Below are 23,636 nucleotides of genomic sequence, written 5' to 3'. Positions count from 1 at the left end.
GCTGCATTGTATTGCTTGACCCTAAAGTGCGGCCAGAATACTAGGATGATACTTGGAATATCAAATGTGGGTATTGTCTTTCTAACATGGAACTGGTGGTGTAGCAGCAATAAGAGGAAAACAAGGCGAAAAACAATGCACTAAATGAATTGATTAAGGTGGTGTACTTGAGCTGATGAAGGTGGTGCAATTGCGCTGATGAAGGTGGTGCAATTGCGCTGATGAAGGTGGTGCAGTTGAGCTGATGAAGGTGGTGCAGTTGAGCTGATGAAGGTGGTGTAGTTGACCTGATGTAGGTGGGGTAGTTGATCTGATAAAGCTGCGGTAAATGGAGGGCGAAACACCAGGATTCTCACAAATAAAGAAATACACATCTGCCTGTATATACATAATTCAGGGGACAGTGGAAGTAACTTAGATACAGCCATGACTTGAACATGTTTCAAAAGGAACTAGCCATGAGTAATCATACAGTAGATAAATTAACCAGCTGGCTCATGTTCAGCGTCGGCCATTTGCTTCTGAAACTACTATATCATATTACAGTGTAGCTAGCCAGCAAGTCAACACAGGCAATATTGAGGCAGGAATTGTTTGATTAATCTTTTAATAGCCTTTACATGTTTGTGGTTCCTTTTGGCTATAGGCAAGAAATGTCTCTCCCTTGTATTTCTTCAGAGAGGTTGTGTGAATCAGAATCCCTAGCTGGCAAGTCATTCTCGTTCCAGCTATTGATGGAGGTGTATTTTTTGTCAACCTGACAACCTAGTTTTTCTCTGTACAGTAGTGAACAGCGTCGTAGCTTAGCGATCGATATTCCATTGTTGACGTCCATGTCGTTATGTCGTGAGCTAAACCCTTGCTTGCCACTTGCCAGTAGTATTTATTCTTGCCCTGCATCATTTACAGAGGTAAAGATCAGTGAACGTTTTATTTCGCTCAGCGATAATTGATTGCTTGAAGGGGCTGCAATGCATGTCTGTTGATATAAAAACTCGGTCCCCATGTGGCGTCTCACCTACTGCACAACAAAACCAGGAACCACCACTGGTGCACTTTTCTACCTCGTGCATTCACTCCCCTGGGCAAAATGGAGGTTACAGATGTTTTTAAAGTAACACTTGTGTAAGTCTATGGCTCTGTGTGTGTGCTTCTTAGAGAATGTGTATGTCTGTGTGTGTGTGCGTGCGTGCGTGTGTATATATATGTGTGTGTGTGTGTGGGTGACGATCCTCCCAGCGTAGAGGGCTGACGGGGGAGGAGAACGGATAAAAAGAGCTGCTTCCTTTTGACAGTTTTATCTGTTCTGCCATCTACCTTTATCTGCAGCCAACATCTCCAGCGCGCCGAACGGGGGAGGAAACTCTACGGCTCAGAGGGAACACTCCCAAAACACTCCCACTCCCCAGAACTGTCACCGGCACGTCGGAGAGCTTTTTTTTTCCCCGCTCGTAATTAAACAGTGCCAGAGCAAATCCCTTCCCTGTACGAGGGAGCCAAAAAGGGGGAACGCGACGACCAACGGAATGCTCCAAATAGAATGTGGGAGAGACGGAGAGAGCTATAGATGGATCGGCGGTTAGAGATCGGTGACGGCAGGTTGCCTAGCGTTTGGAGTGTCAGGATATTAACCGGAGAAAGAATCCGTTGTTAGGTCTTCTAACAAGGCGGCCTAGTCGGCCTAATGATTCTGCATGTTATGGCTTTGCATATCAATGCGTGCTAAGTCATCTTACCTGGTGAAATGAATTACCCGGTTCCTTTCTTGTTTTTGTTTAAGTCAATAGATGGAGAGGAGGGCGAGACGCCGTTTTGCCAGGGACTTTCGGCATCTAAGGTAATTATCCATGCTGACCCTGAAAAACACTTTCCATATAAACTATGTTGGGATGCTGTCACTGTCACTCTCGGTGTTAGATGAGGACGCGTATTATGAAGAAGGGCTCGCCTGACATGTAATCAGCGCTTGGCTGTTAGGCGCGGTGTCCGTTGACAAATGGAGAGGAGGGCCCAGGGTGCTGGTCGCGTCCTCAGCACAGCCGCAAATGAGGGCGCGTCTGATCGAGCTGGTAGAGCAACTTAAGACGTAAACCTATAATGACGGTCGTTTTTTAAGACGATGGATACACGGAGACATTCTCTCCCTAACTTTCTCCTAAAATAATAATTAGACACAGTCCTGCTTGTCAGCTAACCAACTGTGGTAAATGACCTAGACATCACTTGTTCTTCTGTTAAACGGGCAATTCACAGCAATGGTTCTCTAACATGAAATGGAACATCGCTCCTGAACACGGATGACAACCGAGCATTCTGCAACATCCGTCCCAAATCACACCCTACTTTACGGAACTTGGCTGCTTTGGGCTAGAGCCCCACGGAAACGGGTCGAAGTGAGTACACTTTGGAGGACATAGGGTGTGCAACCATTTTGAACAGTTAGTGAGAGGAGAAGAGACCATGGACAAGCACTCTGTCTTTTCTCATTGTATTTTTGTATTTGTGCGTGCAGGATCCATGCTGCGGCTGTACATATGCACGAGAAGCAGAGACCCAGAACACTGGACCTTAGGCCACTCAGTACTCGGTTCTACAGAAACTCCATGGAGCTGCCCTGGAGGTTTCGTTTTGGGATAGGGGTAAGGGGGCAGGGTCTTCCTAAGACAGGTCCCTGGCCCTGAAGGGGAAGGACAAGAGGGGGAGGACAAGAAGGAACAAGGGGAGAACAGGCAGAGAGAGAACGAGCGAGATTGAACGGGAATGAAAATAGAAGGAAGGTTGGGACAGATCCAACTCAATAAAGCAATAAGCAGCTCAGAAGTCCAGCCAGTGGGGGGAGGGGGTGGTGACCCATGGCTCCCATCAGGCCCAATAATGAAAGCTTCCCTCACATCAACAGCCTGCAAACTGCCATCTAGTACCTATATATTACATAGGCCTCTGGACAGAAATAGGGCATTAGATGGGGAATAGGGTGCAAAATATCCCCTAATATTGTTAAGACTGAAACACACACACATGCAAGCGCTCAAAACACACATACACACACACACACACGTCTAAATAGCAGAACGGAACACAGCTCAAGTCCATCCACATATGGGTAGACTGCTGGGTGGTGTGAGACAGGAAACAGCAGAACCGAAGATGGGGGAAGAACCATTACCGAGTAAGTTAGTGTGAGCTTTGTGAGACGCCATGGTGTGTGTTTGTTTACATGACTGGCACCAGTAAAACACTTGGAAAAACAACGAGGATTAATTCCTCTTTAAAGTGCCGGACGCCCTTCAACTGCCCAACAGAGCAGTTATCGTCAGGCTTCTGTTTTGGACCATTTAGGTCTTAGCCCATTAGTACTCTTGGGAGCCACTTTCTGCTGTCCCTCTCCTGCACCCAATCAGCTGTCCCTCTCCTGCACCCAATCAGCTGTCCCTCTCCTGTCCACCCAATCAGCTGTCCCTCTCCTGTCCACCCAATCAGCTGTCCCTCTCCTGCACCCAATCAGTTGTCCCTCTCCTGCACCCAATCAGCTGTCCCTCTCCTGCACCCAATCAGCTGTCCCTCTCCTGTTCACCCAATCAGCTGTCCCTCTCCTGTCCACCCAATCAGCTGTCCCTCTCCTGTCCACCCAATCAGCTGTCCCTCTCCTGTCCACCCAATACGCTGACCCTCACCTGTCCACCCAATCAGCTGTCCCTCTTCTGTCCACCCAATCAGCTGTCCCTCTTCTGTCCACCCAATCAGCTGTCCCTCTTCTGTCCATCCAATCAGCTGTCGATACCCCCCCCCCCCAAATCGTTGTCCCTCTAACTTCTCATGCAATGCTTCACGTGGGTTCGACGTCCCACCTAGGACTCCCCAGCTATGCCCCTCTCCCCATGGACACCCCGCGGTTCCCCGAGAGGTCACTCACTATGTGCAGCTCCAGGTAGTCTCCCAGTCCCTTGGCGCTCTCCACCCGGACCAGCACGGCCTCCTTCAGCTGCGTGCTGAAGCCCACCGCCAGCCGGTCTGCCCGCGTGCTGGGCCGGTCGTTGGGGGGCCATGTGTACGTGATGAGGGCTCCTCCTTTCCCGAAGATATAGGTCGTCCCAGCTGTGGAGGAAGAACGAGGCAGGCGTTAGCCATTTTCACTTATTGCTGCGTATTGCTTGTTTTTAAAGGGTTATTGGGGGAGATGGGTGTTTATCGTTGTCTGTTGTTGAGTCAACATACAGGTCTGTCTATCCTTGAGGTGATGAATACGAAGCACAAAGCACCGCATCCCGAGACGGAGCCTATCGTCTGCATACAGAGTCCCACGGAGGACTTGTCGTACTGAACACAAGCTGACCTGACACTACAGGAGACCGCAACGCTCCAGCCGCAGGGAATAACCCGCCCGGTAACACCGATGTGCCCCGGCGCGGCGAAGACAAAAGCAGGAGCGATTCTTTCGATGCCCAGCTGGGGCACGACGAGAGCGCCGTCGAACACTGGGGGACGACCTGGGGGTCACGCGCGCACCGCCAGGACGAGGGACCGCAACCTGTGCTGTTGTATTATGTCCTGATAGTCATGTGTTACCTGTCACACAGGACAACTACAGGTCAGCTGGTGATGCTATTTCAAACAGGCCCACGACACAAAACACAGAGCCAACCCACTTCACTCTAACCCCCCAGCCCCCACCCCCCCACCCCCCCCGCCTCCCTCCCACTGAAGGTAATTGCTTTCTCAGACGCGCTCTGTTGTTTTCTTCTGGCTGTATTATTTTAGCGCTGACTAATTATCACAGCATGGCAGGCGAGCTAAAAGCAGAGCAGGCAGGGAGTGAAGGAGGGGCAGAACGGGAACGAGGAAGGGATGAGAGGTGACAGTGTGATCAAATGTGATGGTTGGATGTGATGACCACTGCGAGGGAACACTTGGAGACAGCGTTCACCTGTTACCACAGTACACCACCTTCAAGGCTGTCCAAGATGAGGAGACACACACGGAGGAAAACCGATCTAAAATGGCCGTCACTTCAAAAGCAGCCATGTTGCACTGAGATTGACAAACAGTTCCAGCCACAGCCACACTCAGGTGCAAATCTCACTCTCCTCTCTCATCCCCTTGGCATGTGAATCCTCGGCTCTCCGGTTCCCAACTTTCCAATCTAATTTTCTTTTCTAAATAAACAGGATTATGCGTGACTGAATACTTTAACTAGCACACAGTATGCAATGCCAGCTCAGAGGAATCTCGACAACAGTTGGTTTCACTAACTTATGTTAGAATGTAGTGCACTGTGAGATAAATGGAAAGGGTGATGAAGGCGATGAGGATAATGGAGATGATGGTTATGGTGATGATGGTGGTTATGTTGGTGATGAAAGAGTAGTGATGATAATGTTAATAATTATGATGATGATGGCGGTGATTTTGGCAATTATACATTAGATCTTATGTTGAAATCATGATGATGTTGTGGATGACGATGTTAATGTTAGTGCTTATGTTGGTGATGATAAAGTAATAATCATAATTTTGATAATGATGATGGTGATGGTTACAGGGACGAAGGTGGTTATGTTAGTGATGATCATGTTGATAATGATGATGGTTACAGTGATGAAGGTGGTTTATGTTGGGGTTTTGTTGATGATGATGCTGGTAATGACGGTTTTGGTGTTGATGTCTGTAATGATAATGTTGTGATGATGAAGATGTATGTAATGAATATAGTGATTAAGACGGAGATGTTCAGGATGATGCCGACTGAAGACAGAAAAATCCCGACAGCATATCTATCTACAATATCCTACACCTCTCTATAATCAACCCCTAAATTATATTCTATTGACTATGTAAATCCAGAAACCAAGCCAATGGCCAAGTTCACAGTCAAACCCGGCTCACCGGTGGAATAACTCAAACACAAAATAATTTAATCATTACACCTAGTTGACGTTACTGTCCCACAATGACAGCGGTGTGCGATTATTTTCCTGTTGATTTGGCCCTTGTCCTGTGTGGTGGCAGGCTGGCCCCCTGCTGTGATGGCTAGCCTGCCGAACACAACAAAATACAGAGACAAGAGGTGACAGGTCTTCTAATGAGCTGGTCTGACAGGTCCTCCCTGAATGAGCCCATGTCTCAGTGTGTCAACACCGGCACCTGCTCCTCCACCAGCAAACCACGTATACCCATGCCGACCATGCCTCCCTCCCTGAACATCAGCCGATGGAGGAGATGAAAGGGCCGGACGGGGGAGAGGGAAAGGGAAGGGGGAGGAAAAGAGTGGGAGAGAGAGAGTAGACAAGAACGATAGGGAAACAAGGAAGGGAGGGGTCGAGAATGAGTGAGATAAGAGTGTGAGTCAGTCAGAGAGACAGAGAGAAGCAAGAAAGTGAGAGAGAATAACTGAGCTAATGTATCCGCATGACTCAGCCCGTTTGATACGTAAGACTGAAGTTAAAACTAAATTAATAAGGCCTTGGGAGTCGTCGGCAAACAAAACTTGATTAAACAAAACCACTGACCTTGACCAGCCTGCATCTAATCAAGAAATCTGCTCCCTCAGTTTCAGTGGAATAACAATAATGACAAAGACGCTCCACAGCATCCATGCTAATTCTCGCAGGCCGTAAAAGAGCTACACATATTTATTACTTTCGGCCAATTAGCTTGGCCTGCAATCGATGTCGGCCAATCAATTGCCTCTCCCTGGAACAAGGATGAGGATAAATCAAACATCTCAGGATGCCCCCTTCATTATTATCTCAATTTCCAGGGCTTTATTTTAGGTTGTGTCTGATGGGGAAATAATCAGAAAGCACCTCAGAATTAAATGTGCAAAGAAAACGTATATTGTCTTTTATTTGTCCTATTCAAGGCAGGTGCGTGAGCATGATTCAGCTGGGGTTTGTCATATTGGACACTGTAAACAGCCATTGATTTGGCCTAAAGCAAAGCATTCTGGGACATCACAGACACACACAATAGGATCAGGTGTTGCTCATCCTAACAGAGCAGAGTAGTGCATTTAACCCTAAGGCAGGTCAGCAACAAAACCAGCTGTCTGTCATCCCAGCAGACAAGTCCACAGTACTCGGTCCATAGATAAACCCTTCAACGAGGAGCAGAAGACTACTTATCGCTCAAGAGCATCGGGACATTAAATTAGAGGTTGCTGGTTCCCACCTGAAAGGTGAAAATGTAAAGAAATAATAATAATCTATGTCGCCGTTCTCATGAGCAAGACATTTAAACCTAATGGTGTCTGTGACTTATTCTGGACAAAAACGTCGAAATGACTGAAATGTACAAATAAAGGGCCCACGTCACAGCTACTGTAGGTAGTAAGGCTTTTTACGGCTAATACACCACTAAGCCCACTCGTGCCCAGGTAAGGCACAACCGGTTCGGAGCACATGCCCCTTTCCTATACAGTGCCCTTTCCAGTTGACACGTGCCCGCCCCTCTCCGTAACCGACATCACACTCCAACTTTGTTTACGCGCATCACTGCGACAAATCGCCCGCCCATGCCAAGTGAAAACCCCCCGACCGTCTCTTCAGTTTCGGCACACGTCTCTCCTCGGGTCACCATGGGGAGTCCTCACTGCTGTCCTGCATCAGAGCTGGCCACGTCCTGAGGAAGGGACGCGAAACTACACATGAACTGAGGTTGTGGTTACAGCGGTTATGAACAGGTTACCAAAGTGATTCGAATAATAAACTAGTTTTGGTGGTTCTTTCAGTCGGGACCCAAATGACCCAGTTCAGAAGCCTTGGTAACATCTAGTGTTCCATTTAATGATGTGATTTAACGCTCCTGATGATTCACGGTGACGAAAGACAAGCTGTTCTAGAATTAGCCCCGTATCTTTATTAACAGTGAAACAGCCTGTCCTCATTAAAACCTGTCTATTCTTGAATCAACCGAGTGGATAGGAGACCCCGGGAATCGTGCAGATATCACGTTTGCCAAGGAGAACTCTGTTGATCTCCACACATGCACGCACACATGCGCGCACACACACACACCCCAGCAGTTTGACTATCTATTTAACTGACTGCCACTGACACAGGGGTTATTATGACTGATACAGCTATGTCCCTGAGACCCGTAGAACAACGTTCTGCTACGGGTGAGAAATTGGCCACTCCGAAGGGGAACCTGGCCTCAGATGGAACGCTGGGACAGTACGGGTGGTACACTTTGTGTGAGTGTGTTTGGGTGTGTTTGGTAGTATGTGGTTGTATGTGTTGTGAATGTGTTTGGGAGTGTGTGGTTGTATGTGTTGTGAGTGTGTTGTGAATGTGTTTGGGAGTGTGTGGTTGTATGTGTTGTGAGTGTGTTGTGAATGTGTTTGGGAGTGTGTGGTTGTATGTGTGTGAGTGTGTTGTGAATGTGTTTGGGAGTGTGTGGTTGTATGTGTGTGAGTGTGTTTGGATGTGTTGTGAGTGTGTTGTGAATGTGTTTGGGAGTGTGTGGTTGTATGTGTGTGTGTGTGTGTGTTTGGGAGTGTGTGGTTGTATGCATCAATTTCAATGTATTCATTCAAACGTAATATTTTGTGATGTTCAAAATGCCTTTGTCACCAAAATGCTTTTTTAATAACAGAATGTATATAACAAGTTGAGGTTTACAGGTTTACTCAAACAGAGTCAAGCTGTTCTACCTTCTCAGAAAGCAGACAGATCCACGTTGTCTGGACTTGGAATAGAGTGATGTATTCATGGCTTGTGGGATTCTGCTTGAGAGACTGAGACTTTCCTTTTCTACAAGGCCTGATACAAGAAGCTGGTAGTTATTAGTGGACGTGAATTATGGATTGTCCTGATATAATTTGTCCCAAAAATGGCATTTCCAATGACAGATCAGAGATGAATTATTGACAAAATGATACAATCATCAGATGGTTGTTTATATTTACCCAAGGTAAAACTTCAGAAGTCCTGAACATCTTTTATCTGATGATGTAACAAAAAAAAAAAAAAAAGGAAAGTGAGACACAATATATTGTGAATTGCCAATTAGTACATAAAAATAAATATAAAATCGTTGTGTGATTTGTCTGGCAACATCAACCGGTCCCTAGTGTGAGGCAGCCAACGGAGTTCACAGAAAACAACAGCTGTATCCCCGCAGTGTGGAGGGGGAGATGAAGAGGAGGGAGGTCGGACCCTAACAGTTTTACATGCAGATAAGGGGGGGGGGGGCATGTGAGCGCTGATATAGGTAGGACCTTGTGTCAACGTTCTGCATATACGATGCCAGGCGCGACTTATTGATTACCCAAAATGCCCTTCTGACTGATGACACGCGCGATAGCTCTGGAGGCGCCTCTCGGCCGCGACAACGAGAGCGAGAACGGGCCGACTCAAAGATTTAATCACCGGCAGTCACACGCGAGACCCTGAATCAAACCACACACACACACACCTCCACCCACATCCCCCACCCACCCATAATGTAGCTGCAGCAGTATTTCTGCCGGCCCCTAATAACCTGCCAATCAAAGGGTAGACAGAGGCAGCTGAATATTTCAGAGAGGTTCAGCCCAGGGACTCTCCCGGTCTTAATTATTCAGCACACGCACAGGCTGCGACGCACAACACATTTTCACAGCGCGTGATGGAACAATCTGTGAAATTACAAGGAATGTCACATTAGCCAGGTTTCCGCCCTGATCACGTCAATGGGGGGAAACAGACGGCATCTTGGGGGCAAAGACGAAGGAATGGAAAACGGTCTCCTTCTGCGTGAAACACGAGGGGGTGGGGGTCACCGACAGCTGCCGTGCGACGCCGCGGCGGTGCCATAAGGCCCTGGAAAGGTCAGGCATCTTACTTCATCCCTTTTAATCTGCGACGACGTGCCACGGTTGTGGGCTACGGGAGCCTTTCGAAAGGAAGCGGTTGTACTCACTAGATTCCAGGTAGAAGACAACAAACCTGGGCTAATGCTTTTACTCCTGACTCCCCGACTGAGGCCTTTCGTATTTCAGTATTTTTACATGACTACCTGCTCCTCCTGGGGCCTTCCTGGGGTTCACAAGTCAATATTCACCCCATTAATGGAGACAGCTCATAGCTTCTACCCGTTACATTTAGAGAATGGCCTCTCAGACCGCTACTTACAGACCGCTCATCGATCCCACGAATCAAGCTAGCCTTAGTCCATTCCGTTAAATCCTGTCTGGATTGCGAGAATATCTGTTGCAAAAGAACTACGCATCTTGTTTGCCAGAATACAGTTTCTCAACTCTCATTCCGGGGACAGCGCTGACACAAAATGGCCGCCGGGACTACGCGTACAGTTGGCCAGAGAGCAGCATTTCTAATGGCAACCTAGACTGAGTGGAGCCAGGATGGAGTGGAGTGGACGAGGGCTTATAATGGACATGGAGTTGGACCGCCGGGTGATGGGCAGCGAGGGGGAAGCTAGTGGAGATGACCTTGGGTCTGAGGAGAAGGTAACTGGAGGTTTTAGGGGAGCATACAGAGAGATATGAACAAAAGGAGGCGGGCAACAAACAGAGAGGACGAGGCAGAGGGAGGAAAAACCCAAATAGTGATTGATGGAGCGCCCCCCCCCCACTCACCCCCACAGTGGGAGAAAGAGCGAGAGATATTTGTGCACTTATTCCTCTGGACAGTATATTGTGCAGACTGCAGGGTGTCCGACTTCAAAGGCGCTGTAGATGAAGAGCAGAGAGATGAAAGAAGGGACTGACAGACGCTCCCTCTCTGTACATGTAGGTTGGCGTACGTGTGTGTACTGGCCAGTGCGCGCACGTGCGTGAGTTTTGGCTGAGGGTGTGCATCGGGCCTGACGCATGGACGAGATGCATCTTCTGTCCACGGGTCAATCAACGCAGGGTTTGGGTTTCTTCACAGCTGTCTCATATATAGGGGCAGATGTTGAAAGCACACGGTACATTTTCATTAACTGTCTGCCACCAAGACCACAAGGGCCAGGGAGGCCATCATAAATGTCAGCATCGCCCTCTGTCTGATGTTATTTTGAGTTGTTGATGTGATTAAGAGAAAGTGAGAAAAAGAGCAGCAGTTTCACACAGTTCAAAAAACCACAGGGCTCTGAAACAGGCTCCTCCTCCACGCCTGTCAGAGGACCATATTTGGTATTGCCTGCCAAAGACAGAGGATGCACAGACGAACCGACGATAGGAAATAAATGTATGAGTGTCTGTCGTTGAGCTCCTACGGACCTCTTCAATGAAAAACAAATAGAGCAAAACCAATAATGTGATGAGACAAAGCCTTAACAAAGAAGCGCAGGGGGAACAGGGAAGGAGATTTGCTGTGCCGTGTCTGGAACCAGAACATTTAGCTGGAGGCATCCTTCTCTCATTCTCTCCCTGCAAATCTCTGCTTCCATGAGACCCAGTTATGAATGGTTCCAACAGATTTCTCTTTCTCTCTCCTCTCATCTGCCACCGATGCTACTGTCATTCTCTCCCTCCATCTCTCCCCTCTCTCGCTCAAACCCCAACTGTACCCCCCCCCCCCGGTACCACCCCTTTCCATCCACTATCTCCCTGTGCCTTCCCTTCTCTGCCACGTTTTTTCTCTGACATCCTCTATCTCTTCCTGTCTGTCGGTCGGCAGGTTGGCGGCGTTGCACAGCCGGCTGTAAAGCCAGTCCGTTGCATAAGGCCTCAGAGTGTCTCTGCCAGGCCCGACGCCGTAGCGGCAGCCAACCGGCCCCGAACCACGGCAAATACGAAACAGATTAACAGAGCGGGAGATGCAGTAAACAAACAAACAGAAGCGGGAGCGCGAACGGCGTCAAGTCGCGGGGAGGAGCCAGACGGCGGACGGCGCTCCGCATTGACATCACCACCGGCAACTCGCCGTTGCCACGCTACGCTACAGGATTAGTGTGGCTCAGTTGGAAGAGCGTGCCGCCGGCAACTACAGGGTTGCTGATTCCGTTTTAGGTATAACATACGCCGTACGTGGATTGGTAAAAGGCGACGCGGTGTGTCTTTTAGGCACATGAAACCATATGGATGAGTCAACCCGAGTTTGCAGAATTGCGCTATGACAATAAATAGAGACGGCGGTGAGTCAGCCAAAAGGCCGTCAGTCAGTTACTTATCCAGTGCTTCAGACCAGTGGAAACATAGCGAATACACGCGTCAGATATAGTTGCCGGCTGCTTGTTAATTCCCAGGACGGTCCCATCTCATACGGGTCCTCGGCATTTGAGAACAGCTAAAGGGGACAATTGGGCCATAGTGGGGCCACATAAAAACACAAACATGTCTGACTGATTCCTGTTTAAAGGAATCTAACAGCGGAGTGTAATACAGCGCTCAGGGGCTATTTCAGAACATATCCAGCCATGTTCGGAAACTACTTAGGAATCACTGATGTGATGGATAACAAATTACTATGTCACAGTTACTGTACCTCCATTGATTTTTCAAGGCTCCAGCCAGTTTACCTGAAGGGAAAATATTGTAAAGCTAAAAACACAGAAAAAAAACCTGTCAAAACTATAATTATTTCTGAAACACATGAAATGTTGATAATATCCAATTAAGTGTCCTACAGAATATCCACTTATTTTAAGTGCAAGGTGTACATTATCTACACAGTCATGTCTCATTACCATATACTACCGAGAAATTAACATGCACGTGTTTACTGAGAGCGAGAGAGACACATTTAGCCTAGACTCATATTAATAACCACAAGAAAATATAAATAATACATCTCCGGAAGACCAAAACAAACAGATCCGTGACTTAATAAAACGAGGCAGGCACGTTAGCACACAACACAGTATGAGCAAGGATAACCAGACCCTCCCCTGCCCCCAAATGAACAAAAACACATTTCATGAGCATCTAGCCCTGTGTACGCTCTGTAGCTAATTTGTCATTAGCAAGCTAACAAGGACGGCGTGACGCACATTTCATCCAGCCTGAAGTAGACGACGTCTTCAAAACAGCTTCTAGTTGCGGCCACGCGACCGTGAGGAATTATGTTTGTCTGAAAAATGGCTGCTTGTCTCTGGAAAACAAACAGCGGACATTTTATGTGTAATTAACCACGTTTTCCCTGCAAAATGGAACAACAGGCGCTTTTATCATTGTAATTAGGTTCGGTGTAACAAATCGTTTGAATGTATAAATGTTATAAACAATAGCGGTATGGTTCAATCAGTCCCTGTGAATGCCAGGCAACGTTCGCTTCAGCTTTATTCTGTGATCAGTGGTTGCAGGTACAATATTGTTCAGCAAATCTGCCAAATTATGGCACTCTTTGTTGGATTGATTTCCGGGTAAAACACGAAATGCGTTGACCACGATCGCCGCAATATCCCATTGCATTTCTAATGATGATCCACAGAATCCCTGTAGATCAAACCTTCCATGGCTACACCTTGTAGCCACGGCGACATGCTGCTCCACCCTACTGACAAGTCCAATAAAACCACATCTCCACTAAAAGAAACTGGGATTTTCACAACTTAATTTCGCCTCAATGCCTCCCTGCAGGGGACCTGGGGATGTGCTGACAGCACTCAGGAAAAAGCCCTAAGAGGATCACTCCAAAGTGGAGATGATTTCATACAAAGACCCCCTCCTCCTGTCTCTTTTTTCCATCCTCCGTCCCCCGTCTCTTTCTCAGCCTTGGCAGATTAAAAAAAAATGTTTCATAGATGCCAAGAGGCATTAACTTCTCCCCACATGAGACGGTATGGGATATGGCTCCTAGATTCTCTCTTTCTTTGTCTCCCTGCCTCCCTCTCTTTCCATCTCTCTCGCCCACTCTAGCTCTCCTTGTTTTTCACTTCCAACCCTCCCAGTCTGTCTGTGGAGCAACTTCACTGGGACTCAGCCAGTCTGTCTGTGGAGCAACTTCACAGGGACTCAGCCAGTATGTCTGTGAAGCAACTTCACTGGGACTCAGCCAGTATGTCTGTGAAGCAACTTCACTGGGACTCAGCCAGTCTGTCTGTGAAGTACCTACATTTGGATTCAGCCAGTCTGTCTGTGAAGCACCTTCCCTGGACTAAACCAGTCTTTCTGTGAATGCTGATTGTTGGAGACCTATTGCCTTGAGCTACCATCAGACCCAGGAGGAATGAAGACAACTGATACAAAACAATCTTACTATCAGTGAGCTATGTTCCTGGCTGGAAGGTGAAGCTAACACAAGGAAGCCAAAGCGTCTCATTGGGTGTGAGTCAGTCTGTGTTTGAGTGAGTGTTTGTATATGTGTGTGTGTGTGTGTTTGAGTTCGCAATCTAACAGGTCAGGGACAGGTCAGCCATCATTCAAAGACCCAAAATAAAAGAGTATTTACAGTAGGTGAGGGCTTTTGGAGCAGGAATCCTGACACGGGTCAGAACATGGGATTTGTGCTGCATGTTGCATGAACAGACTGAAGCAATGAAGCAGAACGGCGGGAGCAGGATGTCGTCAGCCACGAGTGGGACAGAGGCATGTTTCAGGATTTATTGGATAGAGGTGATTGGCAAAGCACCGGGCCAGATTCAAACCCATGCGATGACAGCACACGTGCACCAGAGGAAGTCACTGAGACCCTGGGTCCTTGACATGTCTATGATGACTGCAGCAGGGGCCCGGGGGGGTGGGGGGGCGCTCAACACGTTCTCTCACCCCTCCCTCTTCTTCTGCCGTTACCAAGGCAGTTACAGACAGGAAAAGACAAACGGAGAGGCCTTAAAAGATGGCTGACCCGGAACCTCTCCATCCCTCCGCTCCTATCTTCCGCTTCTCTTTCTCCGCCGCTGGCATTCCCTGCCCCTCCGCTCTCTCCAGCCCTCCCTCCCTCCCCCCATCCCTCCCTCCCTCCCTCCCTCCCTCCATCTCTCTCCCTCCGTTCGTCTCTTTCAGCAGATAGCTGACACAGGGCAAAGACAGCCAGGGGGCTTGTTCTGAGTTTTGTAGGAGGTCAGGCTGTTCCTAATGAGACGCCCTCAAACAAATATGCCAGCTTCTCCCTTGCAGACCCTCCCCTCAGGTTGAGGAAGATGAGGGGTTTGAGAGGGCAGAGGAAAGCAATGCAGAACGCAGTGAGAGAAAGTGAGGGAAGGACGGGTAGAGAGAGAGAAGGGGGCGCAGACGTAGGCATGCGGAAGGAGGTACGGAGGGGCAGAGAAAGGGAAGCGGTCGGATTCACTATTAAAAAAGACATATCAGTGAAAGTGAAAGGGGCCAGTGGAATAGTGCGAGCAGGGCCAGGGTAATGAATAATCAGAGGTGCTGAAATGCTGAAACAACGGTGCAGATCGCATCTAGTGAAAGGGGATTCTAAAATGCTTAGAGAATCTGCACATAGGTAAGACATGTTTGTGTTTAAGAAGCTGTGTCCGTTGGGGCGATGGTGTGTGTGCACATTGAATAAAATCAAGACGTTGCAGAGTAACGAATAGGAGGTGTTTGATTGGTGTTACCTTGGAGGGGAACCGACGTACACTACTCCTGTCAGCTCAAGTTCATGTATATATATAGAGATAGAAAGAGGTGGATAGAGGGGAAAGACGGAGAGAGAGGGGGAAGAAGGAGAGAGAGGGGGAATTAAAAGGAAAGGAAGCAGAGAAGAATAGATAGAGGCTCAAAGACTGATATTCGGATTTTATAGATTATCCAGAGTGCCTGTGAAGACTTGTTATTTCTTGTTTTACACACTAGGGTCTCTTATTTATCCAACTCATATTGTTCAGGGGCAAAGTATTTCCCTAAATCCTGGAAAAACCTGTGCTGTAAAATGTGGGCCTGACAAACGCTGAAACTCAGCTGGACTTCTCTTCATGCCCACCACGTCCCTTGTTGGCCATGATGTGCTCCTGGTTTTGGGAGCCAGGCCTGATGGAATGAACCCCGGCCATGATTCCACCCCATCTGCCCGTCTCTCCGCAGTCATCACACAGCCCAACGTTTCATTAAAATGCCGGAATGAGGGAATTCTTCCTAATTTGCAGGCCCCTTTCACCATCCATCTCCCCTCTCCCCTCCCTTCATCTTGGTTCTTTAAATCATTTTCCGTTACTTTTCTGGTGGGCTCGTTTGCGGTAGCCAGCTGCTCCTTGGGTTGGCAGATCACCGTTGGGCAGGCTAACACGCTGGCACACTTTTTGGCAATGAACACGCGCTTTCAAAAGCCCCCTTTCATAGCCCCTGCCACCCGTCCACGCCGCCCCGCTTAAAACAACTGCCGTTGCCATGCCAACAAATGCCACAGTGCGAGAAGAACGCGAGCCGATATGCAGAACGCTTTGATTCGAGACTGGCTAGATGCGCTGCTTTTCGAACCGGAGCCCCGACTACGGTTGAGTTTGGGCTGTTCTGACAAAATCCTAAAAGCCTGGAACCTGTGAGACGGGCACGGGGCGAACCAGCGAGGCAACCCTGTCCCCGGGGAGACGCAGGAGGCTTTTGGTTTAACCGAGTGGGAAGGCCTGGCCCCACGGCGCGCTTCCTCCAGAACCGCCACGTGGCGCCCCTCCCGTCAGGAAACTCTGAGGTAGCGTTTCTGACCGAGCGTCCGTTGGAATGGGACCCTTGGTGAAAAGCTATCGCCGCAGTCAATGACAGTGAGCCGTTCCGCCAATGCCCTAAAAGTGTTTAAGTGGGGGGCGCGATCGACAGTGCTGTTTTATCAGTGTGCTTGCCCCAGACATGAATCTTAACGCTAACGCAATTGAAACTCTTTCTCCTCGATGTGCAGTGCCAGGCAGAAACAACACTGGACACGTAAGTGTGTGTAAATACCGCACACTGGGAGTAAGGGGGTTGTAAGTAACGGAGGGGGTACACAGGGGTGCCGGAACATCCGTGGTTTTAGACTACAGTTGGCTGTGTCAGACTTTGGTTTCTGGAGAACAAGGTGCTTTGATATTTGTTTAGATCGCAGCGTGATATCCCGGCCTCGTCCTCAACCACATCTACATACATCCACACTACAGTCAATTTCTCGCTTATGGCTTCTCATCCTTGCTCTCTCCACCTCCCCCTCGTGCTATTTAAATCAGCCACTGTCCTCACTGTCCCTAACCTGGGTCTTCATTAGCTTTGCGCTAATCAAACAGTGGCCATTAAATTCCTTTCTTATCCCAGTGGAACTGCAGGGTGACAGGAATAAAAGAGCAATTGGAAATTGGCCTTAATAGCACGCACACGGTTTGCGACGGCGTGGTTCGTGTTGCGAGATACAAATCCGAGAGCGGGAGAGAGGGGGAGGGAACAGGGCCACAGAGCAGCTACTGTTCTTATCTAGGAGGGAGACAAGGGCCGAGGGGATGAAAGAGGGTAAAGAGGGGGATGAAAGAGGGTAAAGTGGGGGGACGATAGCAGAGAGGAACCAGGCAAAATGGAAACTCGGGGACAGAAAATGGTGACTGTGGATGACATAGGAAATGTGTATTGAGATCTGCCAAGCTGATAAAACATGATTGGATGGTAAGCATCTCTTGACAACTGTTAGGGTCAAAAGACACATATTTAGATAGGAAGGAAATGCATGCAACAAAACATTTGGTCCCCACAATCCGCTATAAAAAAAAAAAATCCTCTATGAAACTCTTCTCACCAATATCAACCAACCTCCTTTTCCATCTGCCATTTCCAAAACAACATTGTGCGAGACTAGACACAATGACAGCCATTTTGTTCTGGCCCCCCCCCCCAAAAAAAAATAAAAACAACACCAGCCCCAACTGACTGGGGTCTCTGAGGAGTGAACATGGAAAAAGGCCTTGTTGGCAGGAGCTGTAAGGGCTGTGCATGATAAACGACCGTGTCGTGCATATTGTTGAGATGTGCCCGATCTGTGCGTGCAGCTGTTTAGTTAACACTGTCCATTCTATTACCGAGCCCGCTCGCTCCGTTCCCACATCTGGGAGTCAGGCAGAGGGTGCTTGTGCTCCATCCAGATATTGAGACAGAGAGCAAGGGAGAGCTCTCCGGTTGGACTCCCTGAACCGACAAGGTGATTTTCCTCCAGGTGCGCCCACCAGCAAAGCACTTAACCCTAATTTGATGCAGAAAGTGGCTCTGGATAAGACTTAAAAATGTCAGTGTAAACTGAGAGACAGATCCCTCAAAGTGTCAAACATCTTCTCCACAGACTGAATTACTACATTTTCCAATTTATAGAAATGCACTCGATGAGGCCACGTCTCCATCTGTCTACCCATACAAATATGCTTACAAAGCAGGCCTCCTCTCTTCCCCTCTTTCTCTCTTCCTCTCTCTCTCTCTCTCTCTTTATCTCTCCCTCACTCTTTCTCTCACCCAGAACAACACAATAAATCTTCTCCCTGAGTGTTTTATGCTCTGCAGAACAACGCCTTTGACAACAGTTCATTTCATGCCACTTCAGACTTTTTTTCAGGGAAGGGGGCCAGAATCCTGGGTACGTTTGATCGGACACCTCTGGGTCATGTCGGAGGCCGACGACTAAAATGAAGAAGAGCAAATCAATGGAACAAACCACTTACTTTTTGCTGGTTTTTAATTGGCTGATCCACATTGTGGAGATACTGGCATGTTTTCCTTTCCTCCAAAGGTTAATGAGCACATTCTTTTCAGTCAAAACACCACATAAACATCAATGTGTAGACTAAACATGCCAGGAATATGCTATTTGTGTAGGTTAGTAAAAAAAAAAAAAATCCTTCCTTCAGACTATTCATTTAAATGTTTAAGATTATTGTCCTCTGTAACAGTCACAGCCCACCTTCTGTTCGGCTACCTGGGTTTGATTATAGTAGGAGAATTTAACCCTTCACCTCTGACTACATATTTTCTGTTCGGCTATCTGGGTTTGATTATAGTAGGAGAATTTAACCCCTCACCCACAGACTATATATCTTCTGTTCTGCTACCTGGGTTTGATTATAGTGGGGGAATTTAACCCCTCACTTCTGACTACATACCCTCTGTTCTGCTACCTGGGTTTGATTATAGTGGGAGAATTTAACCCATCACCTCAGATTACATATCTTCTGTTCGGCTACCTGGGTTTGATTATAGTAGGAGAATTTAACCCTTCACCTCTGACTACATATTTTCTGTTCGGCTACCTGGGTTTGATTATAGTAGGAGAATTTAACCCTTCACCTCTGACTACATATTTTCTGTTCGGCTATCTGGGTTTGATTATAGTAGGAGAAATTAACCCCTCACCCCAGACTATATATCTTCTGTTCGGCTACCTGGGTTTGATTATAGTAGGAGAATTTAACCCTTCACCCCAGACTATATATATCTTCTGTTCTGCTACCTGGGTTTGATTATAGTGGGAGAATCTGTGTGTGTGTGTGTGTGTGTTCGTCCTGCTGTCTGTCTGTGTGTGCACCCAGGATAAAGCATATACACATGTTAACCAGCTGTTGTTTATCTCGGATGGAGCAGGAGTCCTGAAAACAGTAAATCTAGGAGGTGACAGGGGACAGGAGCTCCTCCATTAACTCCGCTTACTGCCTCACCTGGCTGTCCTCACCTCCCTCTCTTTCACTTGTCATTCTCTCACCCCCCCCCCCCCCCCACCTCCCGCCACGGCACCCGCCACCTCTCCCTCCTCCATCTTTTTCTTTTCTCTCCCCTCCCGTTCCCTCTCCCACCACGTCCCTCAGAGGAGGCCCGGCCGTCGCGTCCGACAGACTAACAGGCCTAATAGGTTCTGCCAGATTAAATACCTGTAACTAGATCTCAACAGATGGTGACTTAATGTAGCGTCGCTCCAAGACGCTAGCAGTTTAGAGCCATTGTGACGCACGCCAGCCTCCAACCCCCCCCCCCGTACCCTGCCCACTGCTGTGTCAGCACTCTGCCTGTACCTCGGAGGGGAGGACAGGAGGATGGAGAGGCGACAGAGGGACGAAACGAAAGGAGGAGAGGCATGCGGGTGGAGGGGGGGGGGGGGATGCGTGAGAGGGAAACGCGAATAATGTCGAACGGAAAGGTCGAGGCGGCGCGGAGTGGACTGAGGAAGCTCCAGCATTGAAAGAAATCCGCCTGTCTGGCCTGGTTATTATGCTAACATGAGTATCGATGGGCGCTACCTTCAGGGGACGAGCCGTGCGACTCCACGCGGGTCCAGCGAGTGGGACGTGATCGCCAGCGGCCCTTCTGCCACAAAAAGCGAAAGGGGCCCAGCCAATAATTCAGAGCTATTTAACTGAAATAGAATTGCGAGGAGTGAGGCTTGGGGCTCGGAGGAGATAGCAGCAGAGTGTTTAATGCAATGGAGATAGCGGCGTCATTTGGAGAGCCACTGACACCGACGCCATGCTGGCTGCAGGCCCCGGTCTCTGTCTCTACCGCTGCCTCCGCCGCTGAGACCCACTGCACGGACCCTACCGCGCTGTGGCCCTCAAGCTCCCGGAGCGACGCCACAGTCATCCGTGTGCGCTGAGTCCGAGGTACGAGTCCTAGTCGATTCTCCATTTCGCCTCTCCCGCACGCGGAGCGACGAGATCCTGAGAGGATGACAAGCGGCTAGCTGGCTGTTAGCACCTCTCTGTTTGGCTGCTAACAGCCACCGGGACACCGTACTGGGAGAGACGACCTCGAGGTGCAGGGCGGCCGGAACTACGGAGGAACCACACGTACTCCTCTAGGAACAGCACAACAGGAGTGTAGCGCAAGAGCCCACAGTTATTGGCAAACTCTTGTGTGGCGGTGTTAAGCTGCATCGCGTCTCTCCCCTTCCACAAGGATGTCAACTCCACAGGGGGGGGGGGGGGGGATGATTAAAGCCCAGGAGCTTTGTTTGATGCCTGTGAAACAGCAGTGGGATCCGAGTTCCCCTCTTACAGAGAACGTCAGCCAACCCGCCAGCTATTAGCGGACAGGAACACAGGGAAGCCCATGTTGCATGGTTATTTTGGATACCCTTTACAAGGCAAACAAAGAGTTTACATCTCAGGAAGGCAACACACCCATGAACGATTAGTAGAGATTTCGGGGGGGGGGGGGGGGGGCGTTTTGTGTTTCATGTCAAGACAAAACGTGCAGTGCTTTATAGTACGCTGGAATGCTTGAATGCTTAATTATTTTGTACGCTTTTTGTCCTTTATGAATGTCTCTTGTAAATACGGTTTACCGGCAAAACTCGGACAACACTGCGATACGATTTTCAGGCCCCATCATCTAGCCCCAATAGGAGGCTTTCACAGGTGACAGGCACTTACCGTTCTTTATCTGGACTGAGGTTTTCTTGCCTCTATGTCTCTTCAACCCTGCCATTACCTTCGCAATACTCTTTTACCATAGAACCACTCTTCCCAACCTGGAAATGTAACCCACGGGCGTCTTCTTCACTCCACCCTCCCATTCCACCCCTGTCTCTTCTATGACTACAAAACACGGCGGCCATTTTAGGTTTGAGATCCCAGACACATCGGCAGCCTCTCGTCTATGTGACACAGGCAGCTAGGAGCCCATCTAGAAATGTGTAAACGCCTCCAATTACAGAAGGCACAGCGGCTGACCTCATGAATTTAAACAGGCTCATGTATTCTAAATAATCGTGTGATGACGGCCTATATAAGAAAATTTAATTGGAACACATGAAATCTGTTTGGAAGGCGCAGCTTGAACATCAATCCCCCTTGGTTTCCATAAGACGTGAGAGTATGGTATGACATGTCTGCTCTGATAAACATAGATGCTTTATGTAAAACAGGGCAGAGAGATAGAGACAGAGGGACAACGAGAGAGAAAATAAATGCTCATGAATATGAAAAGAAAAAGGGAAGGGGACAGAGAAAATTAGGAAAGGAAAAAAGAATCAAAGAAAAAGGAAAAAAGGGGGATGTGGAGGGAGGAGAAACATTTTGATAGGTAGTAGATTGTGTTACAGGCGGTTCTTCCTTTGATAAGCATGTTGTTTTTATTCGTACTGGTGAGTTCAACAACAATTCCACTACTACTGTAACGGACTAGTGCAATGTACTACTACTAGAAATAGTACAGTACTCCTGCAACTACAGTACTACTTCTACAATACTAATACCACCATCACTACTAATACTGCAGCTGACACCTACTATTACTACCATTACCACTTTTAATACTACTCTTGCTACTACCAATACTACGGTTACACCTACTAACACACAACGGTCTCACCTCACCTTGAAGAAGGGCAAGCCAACTGTGTTCTCTGCACGCATATCTAGTGTAAAGAACAGACTAGTGGTTATTACTGAGAGACTGCTACAAGATGTCCTCAATTCTGCATGCCAGTGTGATTTTTCAGGAACAATCTCGACCACTCATAATAACTAGCCCTCTCATAAATTTTTCAGCACTTTTGGAGATACAGCATGATATATGGAGAAGCCACTGAAAGAAATAAAGAACAAAATTGCAAGTTGCAACAGATCGCAATCCAACTTCTTAATGCATAATTAATCATATCTGTCCTCCTCAAGTGAGGTCTCTGTGGCCCTCACATTATGCAATTAAGATTTCTTTCCCACCACGCTCAATACGTTATTAAACGTAGTGGAAGCAGTAAATACATCACTGTCACAACACAGAACGAATTGAACCGTTCCACGGAAAAATTCCCCCGATCGTCAAAGAACTTGGCCAAGGAGTGGGACCTGTCATTAAAGTAGTTTCTTTAAACAGTAATCAAGTCAGACCACTTTCCATTTCCTGGCCACACAGACATGTAATCCATTGTCTTCACCCTTTGAAAACGTCAGAATTTCTGTTGAAAAGTCACCAGACAAAAGGAAACGTCTCACTATAATGTCTCTGTGGCTTCCTTGGTCTCTGTACTGGCTTCTACGGTTGTACGAATGCAGATAGTGTCAGCTTTTCAGCTTTCACAGATCAACATGAATCATCAGCCAATTGGTATGTATAATTTCGCTGTGTGCGCACTGTATTTCACTTACCTGCTTAGATGATTTTCGAGTTAGTTGGTGAATGGAGCAGCACCGGAAAAAGAAGAGGAAAGAAAAAATCGGTTAGTTCTTCTTGACAAATATCCTGTTTATTTCCAGACAATCTTCCTAATCAAGACGTCTCCCTTCCAGGGCAACATCATACTTCTGGATGTACGACCAGCTAAACGCAGGTGACTAAGACCAAAATGAAAGTCCAGGTCGGACTTAAGCCCAGGATTAGGACCACATGGGCTGAGAACAAGGTCCAGACCCACAAGGAGCACGAGTGTGACACAAAGCCAGTGAGGACATGAAAGAATGAATGTGAGCGACAGAGGAGAACACCCCTACAGCCTTCCACTGTCATCCCAGAAATAAGCAGCCTGAGTGGGGTTATGTACCGGCATGTTGACCCACATCTCCAGGGAAAAACTGGACGAAACGGATCACCGAGCCGGAGATCTTAAAACCTGACCTCCTGAGGAAAGGAGGGGAGACAGGCCCACAGGCTGCTCAAAGCCTGACTGGGAGTGTTTGTGCGCTCTCTTATGGAAATGGCTGATTACATTGATACCATTTTGAAAGTAGATCATGTACATGCAGATGCTGAACATTAAACCCTTACGAGCGAGGCCTTCACATCCCAGCAGGGGTGCTGGAAACTGAAGATTAATTCCCTCCCGGACACTTAAACTTACCCCACTTTAATAAACCCCAAGGGAGGGGGATACATAAACCCTCAACTCTAAATACAG

General features: G+C 48.1%; 1 protein-coding gene across 12 annotated transcripts in view; it reads right to left on the bottom strand.

Moving 5' to 3' along the window:
- The window catches only part of nrxn2b (neurexin 2b), a 638,533-nt gene that overhangs the window by 91,624 nt on the left and 523,273 nt on the right, over nt 1-23,636 (bottom strand). For all 12 annotated transcript variants that reach the window (XM_029117448.2, XM_029117457.2, XM_029117453.2 and 9 more), the window contains one exon: nt 3,914-4,095. In XM_029117448.2, coding sequence (XP_028973281.1) covers nt 3,914-4,095 — 182 coding nt within the window. The remainder of the gene's footprint in view (nt 1-3,913; nt 4,096-23,636) is intronic.

The sequence above is a fragment of the Esox lucius genome, chromosome 24 (genome assembly GCF_011004845.1).
Source record: "Esox lucius isolate fEsoLuc1 chromosome 24, fEsoLuc1.pri, whole genome shotgun sequence".
Classification (NCBI taxonomy): Eukaryota; Metazoa; Chordata; class Actinopteri; order Esociformes; family Esocidae; genus Esox; species Esox lucius.
This window is presented reverse-complemented; position numbering and strand designations above follow the sequence as displayed.